This window comes from Egretta garzetta, unplaced genomic scaffold (assembly GCF_000687185.1).
Source record: "Egretta garzetta isolate BGI_Z169 unplaced genomic scaffold, ASM68718v1 scaffold5, whole genome shotgun sequence".
Taxonomy (NCBI): domain Eukaryota; kingdom Metazoa; phylum Chordata; class Aves; order Pelecaniformes; family Ardeidae; genus Egretta; species Egretta garzetta.
In genome coordinates this window covers 1,486,188-1,494,180 of record NW_009259707.1, presented here as the reverse complement: position 1 = coordinate 1,494,180, position 7,993 = coordinate 1,486,188, and the positions used below count along the sequence as shown (strand labels likewise).

The 7,993-nt window shown below is 39.9% G+C and overlaps 1 protein-coding gene across 1 annotated transcript in view; it reads left to right on the top strand.

Annotated features, from left to right (window-relative positions):
• SLC5A7 (solute carrier family 5 member 7) overlaps positions 1 to 7,596 on the top strand; it is a 23,328-nt gene extending 15,732 nt beyond the window's left edge. The window contains exons 5-8 of the mRNA XM_009638924.1: positions 2,641 to 2,784; positions 4,647 to 4,800; positions 6,009 to 6,226; positions 6,970 to 7,596. Of these exons, the coding sequence (XP_009637219.1) occupies positions 2,641 to 2,784; positions 4,647 to 4,800; positions 6,009 to 6,226; positions 6,970 to 7,596 (1,143 nt within the window). The remainder of the gene's footprint in view (positions 1 to 2,640; positions 2,785 to 4,646; positions 4,801 to 6,008; positions 6,227 to 6,969) is intronic.
• Positions 7,597 to 7,993: the final 397 nt, after the last annotated feature.

Here is a 7,993-nt window from a genome sequence, read left to right as displayed (position 1 = left end):
ACTGGAACCTTCCCCACCTGTCCGTAGGATGGTGGCACAGGCACTGGAAGGAGGCATCAGACGTAGGAAGCAGTCAGTAGAGCAGTCAAGAAATACTGGCATTGGACCTGCAGAGCTGATACTGTCCAGTTTCTCTTTCCTGTAGCTGTCACTTACTCGCACAGCTTAGTTAACCTCTTGCTTTAAATCACCTTCGTGGTTTTTCCCTCATTTCCCTCCATTGCCCTTGGAGACCATAGTATAGGCAGCCTCACCAGATGACGTTGCCGTTTGAATGTGGTGGTATGAATATCCCCTCATCAGCTACCCAATGATATATGCTAGTGGGTAGCATTTCTTTTACTTACCACTGATCTTTAAGGCCTGCTCTGAAAAACATCAATGCAACAGGGCTCACAGATCACAGGGGTGCAATCAAAGAAGCTGCTGTCTTTGTTCGCTGGTGGCAGGACCAGATGGTCACAGGTGTGCAGAGATCTGAGACAGGCTGAAACAAATGGGGTGCTCAAGGTGAAGGAACTGAATGACACCTTGGGGACCCAGAGCTGTTTCTCTGCTTTTGCCAGCATTCTTGTTGCAGCTCTAGGGAAATTGCTTCAGCCAGAGCTCACACAGGTGGTCACTAACCAAGACCGTGTGTGTCCTCACTCTGTGGCATCCTACCGTGAGGCCTATGGCCTTATTTGCAAAAGTGCAAAACATTCCCTGTTGTAACTGACTTCATGGGGATGGTGCTAAATACCCTGAAAAAGCAAAACCAAGTTCCAGCTGGCCACCTCAAATGAGAAGTTATTCCAGATCTTCTCTCATACCTTTGCTCTTCACCTGCACAGTGGGGAAATCAAAGTACAGAAATGCTTTTCCAGTGAGGTCTGATTGCTAAAGACCCTGATCCTGTGGGAATAACAACATATGATCCGATACTAAAGGCAGCAGGAACCTGACAGGGAGGGGAAAGCAAATGAAGGTTGTATAGCAGTCTTCTAAATGGTTGGATCCTTAGCTTTAATAATATTCTTTTAATTCAGGTTGGGCTTTTTATGTAATTTCCCATTTAAAATAAACAGCAATAATGTCGTGTAGAAGGAACCATATTCATAACCTCAAGAGCCATCAGCAGGGCAGGAAGCCTCAGGTAGCATCTAAATGGTCATGCTCTAGGTGAGGCAGTTTTAGATGAGATGAGACACTTTCACAGTAGGTGTGACAGCAGAAGGTGTCACAGGCTCAGGCATCCCAGCTTTCCTGCCAGGCTCTGGAGCAGAAAGAGCTAGGTTACTGTCAGGAACTGGAATGGATTACAAAAGCTCATAATGCATTTGCAATACAGTACCTATTAGACCCTTGGCTGTGGTGTGCAGGCTGCAGGTGTACCTTTAGAAATTTACCCTACTGAAAATCGCAGCTGAGTATAGGCAAACTACAACTCTTCAGAAGCTCATCACTTGGACAGGTTTGAGATTTGAGATTCACAAACAAGGATAAAAAAATCCATTTGACATCCTTGTTCCCCATGAATTTCTCAACAGCATCCCATTAACATGCATTAATTTTGACAATATGTTTATTTTTCTCTCAAAATACCTTGGAGACAGTTGAAACATTTCGGTTATCTTTCCCAGAAAAGCCCAAGTAGGGAGTGAGAAGGGAATCTTTCTGCCTAAGTGCTTAAATTGGCAAAGTTTAATGTGTAACTGAGAACAGAGTACTATGGTATGTGATAAACAGCCTGAATAATAGGCAGTGCAGCAAAAAATAGCAATAATTCATATATCCTTCCACATTATTGCAATAAATGTACAATGAATTCAAGGAAGACGTCTGATTTCTTCCCTCCTTGCCCCTGTCACCCCATACGCTTAAATGTGATCCGTTGGGTTGTGGTAATCTGCATGTTTTGGATATCACTGGAGCCTTAAGGTTGCCATGCTTGCAGCAGTCTATTCCATAGAGAACAAAGCCTGGTTTTCATCTCAGTAGGAGCTACTGAGGTTCTTCTCACAGGTAGTTACTGAGTTACATCAATGCAAAATGAGTTGGCAAGTAAATGCACAAAAAGTCAGTTGGTGAAGGAAATGAACCTTCTGGCCAAAACTGTCTCTGGGAAGGGTTTCTCAACTGATTTTTTTTGCCTAGATAAAAACCAAAGAGACTAAAAATAATTAAGAGCCCAGAGCGAAATTGCCCTCAAGGTAGAAAATTGCTGTAACACTGTGTGGTGTTCTGAGGCAAGAGATATGGGGGTTCACCAACAGCATCTCTCTCATCTCAGGATATAGTTTTGTGTTGAATTAAAAATAAATTCCCAAGCCTTCAGGTGTGTTTGTGATGTCTCATGCCTGTATACTGGCAAATCCCGATGCTATTGCACACAAGTTTATATGTAGATGTTTCTCCACAGTGTGGTCCAGGAAAGGGTGTAAAGAACCCATGGGGGATTTCACACTCTCTAGAACAGAGGTAAGCTATCCACTAGCAAGCTCTCTGTATTTTGGAGATATTCCTGCAAGTCAGCTCAGCAACTTGACTTTTGATCTGTAGCACACAAGAAGAAGAAAAACAGATCAATATTAAAATAATATTAAAAGGGTTTAGAATGCCTTCTTTAGACCTGAACAAAGTGTTACTCTTTGTTTACAGTGGATCAGCGTACCCTTTGCGATGTCCCACCCTGCAGTGACAGACATTGGGCTCACAGCTGTGCACCAGGTGCACCAAGCACCTTGGCTTGGATCTATCAACTCACTTGACATTTACACATGGCTGGACAATTTTCTTTTACTGGTAAGTCATGGCTTGTATGAAGGAATGAAGCATTTAAGTACTCGCACTGTGTTACTGTGACAGCTGAAAATAATGGAGACTCTAGTTAAGAGTTTCCAGCAAACTGAAAACTTTTACCCTCTTGACTTCTGCTCAATATTTCTGCACATTTGTATGATTCCAGTGAAATATCAGTAGAATATTGTAGCGCAGCTGTCAAAGTCAGCATTGCCAGGAATGCAATTTAAATATCATCAGGCTAAAATTAATTAAAAGAATGCAGCTAATGCTTTACTGATGTCATTTTTGGCAGAGGAATTTATATATTGCAGAAGGCAATAAAAATGTTACACAAATGATTAAATAGGCCTTAGGTATAGGTGATGTAGAAAAAGCATTGCAGAGATGCATGGATGGATGAATTCATACATGCACACATGCCAGAATGAACTGAGGCCTTTCGTTATTTAATATGGACGTATTACATATGGGATTGGTGGTTATTAAGTACTTTCCATTAAGAAGATCTAGCAACACATGCTAACATTTTCCATTCTCGGTGTCCCTGAGCAACTCTACACTGTTTTCATTATCATGTTGTACTTTGGGATTCATTTCTCTGGTTTTTTTTTAAAATAATCTCAACCAAAAATCTTCAGAGTTTTCTGATAATTGGGCTATTAAAATATATTGTTTTATCCAGCTTAAATTGCTTACAGATTCTCAGAGAGCCAAAATATGACATTAGCCCACGTGGCTGTATTCCGTGTGGCAAGCCTGAAGGTTTCATCTCTGCTGATGACCAAAGGAAAGCTCTGATGTTGCCATATTGTGACACATTTTCTTTTCGTCTTATTAGTTTCATTATAGCTCAAGAAATTCACACATGCTTTGAAAACTTTGTCAAAGGAACATTATTCAGGCTGCAAAGGAAAACAGTCATAAATAGCAAGTCAAAATCAGAGTTGCCTGTGAAACATTCATTTGGTCCCTGTGTGTGCATGAAACATATATGAAACACCTGGATACACACTGTTTGGTCCAAATGCCTCCTACCTCATTTAGTGTGTAGAACTGGCCCGTGTCCGTTCAATGAGCAATTTCCTTTGTTTTCTTTCCATGCTGTTTAGTCATAGGCACTTGTTTACTTAGTGGAGACGATGTAAATCCTGCCCTCAAGAGAGAATTGTTAGCACTTGGTTTTTTAGCCTTTGGTAATACTCTTTTGTGTCATATTTTGCAGACATAATTTTAAGTCTAATCAGGATCTTCACTGTTATGTACCCAAAAAAAGTGAAGGGTTGCCATCATAAGAAAACACATTTTTTTACTGCTTTATCTTTAGTTTCTATTGGTATCATATTTTCTTAAGACAGTGGGATAATTATTTTTCAGATTCTTGAGTTCAATGTATACAGAAGGTGTTGCCTTGTTTTGATGGCCACATGCATTCATAAAGGAAGATAAAATCTTGCTTTAAACTCCTATCAGAGTCTAATCTAATTTTGGCAGGGAGACACTACTGGAGGCCAAATTCTTCAAATATGAAGTATGACCATAAGGCTTTATCAAGTATTTATGCAGCTTACAAAACTTGGGGATTACAGAGACTATGTAAGTGCAAAGTGTTGTTGCTAATTGTACAAAGGAATAGCTTGTCTAAAAGAATGGGATTTAAGTGGACTTACAAAGGTTTGACATTACTTGTGAGAATGAAAGCTATAGCCATTACTGACTGACTGATATTCAATAAATGAATGAGGGAGAAGCAACACGACATTCAGCATTTAAGTTATGCTTCTACATGCTCTCTACATAGCAATATAAAAAAACAAATCCAGAGTTAGCCCCCAATGACGGGATGTTGCCCATTGTGTTTGCAGACATTAGGAGGAATCCCATGGCAAGCGTATTTCCAACGAGTTCTCTCCTCATCTTCTGCCACATACGCTCAAGTTCTGTCATTTCTGGCTGCTTTTGGCTGTCTTGTGATGGCTCTTCCCGCAGTACTCATTGGTGCAATTGGAGCATCTACAGGTATATGATTAAAAGTGAATAGTGCAATAAATGTAAAATGAATAGTACAACAAATGTGTGAAAACCCTACAAAGCGTATATTAGCTATAAGCTAGCCAGGTGACATCATTAATCAACTCATGGCTTCTTCAACAGGAGACTACACTGAAAAATAATACTATAGAATATTTCTTCCAGGGGAAATTGCTCCTACCCCAGTGGCTGAGATTAACTCATTTTGCACATTCTAGATATCTAAAGACATAAGATTTCTATTTAATGTTTAAGTTAGATTCTGGTACTATTATTTGGTCCTAACAGTAATAATAAGAAGTGGCTGAGGGAATTGGGGTTGTTTAGCCTGGAGAAAAGGAGGCTGAGGGGAGACCTTATCACCCTCTACAACTGCCTGACAGGAGGCTGTAGTGAGGTGGGGGTTGGTCTCTTCTCCCAAGTAACGGGCAATAGGACGGGAGCCAACAGCCTCAAGTTGCACCATGGGAGGTTTAGATTGGATATCAGGAAAAATTTCTTCACTGAAAGGATTGTCAAGTATTGGACCAGGCTGCCCGGGGAAGTGGTCAAGTCCCCATCCCCGGGGGTATTTAAAAGCTGGGCAGATGAGGTACTTAGGGACATGGTTTAGTGGTGGGATGGCAGGGTTAGGTTAACGGTTGGACTCGATGATCTTAAAGGTCTTTTCCAGCCTAAATGATTCTACATGATTCTAAATTATTCTATGATTTATGAGGAATTTCTTATCTTGACCAAAACACCCTTGTCAAGGTCTTTGTCACAGTGAGAGTGATCCCCATCACAGTGACCATGTAACTAAACTGTTAGAAATGTTCTGATAGAAAGGTAGTCTGTAATCCAAGAGAACAGTTAAACACATCACAAGCAAACATGGATCTCAGACTTGTTTTATTGAGGAAAATGCCATCTATGAGCAATGCAAAGTTTTAATATTAAACTTTGCACTGTATAACACCAGTCTGTGGTCAGGCTTAGCTTAGAGGAAGAATGCTGATCAGAATTAAATGTGCCTAACAGAAATCAGTGGGACACTGCCTCTCTGAAATGCCATGGGTCTGGCTCTAGTAAAAGTTTGGTCATTGAATGTGAATGAAAATGTGGCAATATGAATAGCTCACTACACATGAAGTCAAGAGATGCTGTAGCTGGTGACTACTAGTGTTACTAATAACATGCTGGTGTCCATATTGCAGCCTGGAATGAGACTGAGTATGGTGTCCCTGACCCCATGACTAAAAAAGAAGCAGATATGATTTTACCAATTGTGCTCCAGTACCTTTGCCCAGTCTATATCTCGTTCTTCGGCCTCGGCGCTGTATCTGCTGCTGTGATGTCGTCAGCTGACTCTTCGATTTTATCAGCAAGTTCTATGTTTGCTCGGAATATTTACCAGCTTTCCTTTCGGCAAAATGTGAGATTACATTTTCATTTCTACTTCTAGAGAAAATTTTAGGTGAAACCTTAACTAGGTGATGCATAGACTGTGATTTCATAATGAAACACTTCTTTCATGATCCTGCCTATGACTCGAAAAAGTATAGCATTTCGTTCCTAACAGTATATTGAATAAACAGAAAGCAGTAAAAATGTTTATGGTTGTGACTGACAACAGAGGTGAAAAAGCTAGCTCAGGGGAGGCAGCTTTCAAGAATTCTCATGGCACTACAGTTTACCCAAACAGCTCCTAATTATTGCTACAACCAGAAAATTTACTTAAATCCTTATCAAAATGAGACATCATTCTGAATTATTGTTTTATCAGGAAATCATTTGACAAGAGAATGGGCTACTGAGGAGGAGTTTTTCATAGGAAATGGAGAAGAAGAAATTCTGATGCTGACAGTTTTTTCTGGTTGAGCCATATTGTGCTTATATTTAAAAGTTATATCTGTTGTTTTTTTCTTTGACATGTTATCAAACTTTTCTGTATGCTCAAAGTTTAATGACTTTGGGAATGGCAACCATAACACTTGGGGTTTTTTCTCTGCACTTGTGATGGAGATAGAGATAGAGATACTAATTTTAAAATTGTTATTGAATATGTCATGCAAAACTTCCTTTTACAATGGACTATTTTATATCAACTGTGTGCATAAGTGTAAGCATACATATATTGTCATGAAGAAAACACCTAACACTGCCCTTTTCTTGCAGGCTTCAGACAGGGAAATCGTGTGGGTCATGAGAATCACTGTTTTTCTGTTTGGAGCATCAGCAACAGCAATGGCCCTGCTAGCTTCATCAGTGTACGGCCTGTGGTACCTCAGCTCTGACCTTGTTTATATCATCATATTCCCCCAGCTCTTGTGTGTGTTATTTATTAAAGGAACCAACACCTACGGTGCCATTGCAGGATACTTATTTGGCCTTGTTCTCAGAATTACCGGAGGAGAACCGTACCTCTATCTTCAGCCCTTGATCTACTATCCTGGCTGCTATCCAGATGAAAATAACATCTATATCCAGCGATTCCCATTTAAAACACTTGCTATGCTTACTTCCTTCTTTACTAACATTATAGTCTCCTACTTAGCCAAATACTTATTTGAGAGTGGGACTTTGCCACCAAAGCTGGACTTCCTTGATGCTGTTGTTGCCAGGTACAGTAGGGAACACATGGACAAAGCGACTCTTGTGAAAAGCGACAATATTGTATTAAATGAACTTGCACCTGTGAATCCACGACACAGTCTAACTTTGAGCTCAACTTTCACAAACAAGGAAGCCTTCAATTATGTTGATTCAAGTCCAGAGCTGTCCAACACTGAAGATGATAATTAATAAATCCGGTAGCCACAGGCAAAGCAATCAGAAGCAGGATATTCTACAAAGAACAGTAAGAGGCATTTTATCAGAAGAAAAGCAAGAATTGGGAATAAAATGCTGCTGCACAATTCTTTAAATTGTTCTAGGAGCAGGAACATCCCATGGGGGGAAGTCTTTTCTGTTATTATCTAACAGATCATAGAGTGTTTACTGAAAGATACACTCAGATCCCATTCTTTCCACCCAGAACTATATACCGTGTAATTAAAAAAATATTTACAATTGAAAATATATGTAGCAGGAAAGGTGCAAGTTATTTAGCTAGGACATCATATGAAGTGATTATAATACAGTCACTCTGAAGTACTATTAGTCAACATTTTATTGGCATTAAGTGAAAATATATTGTCAC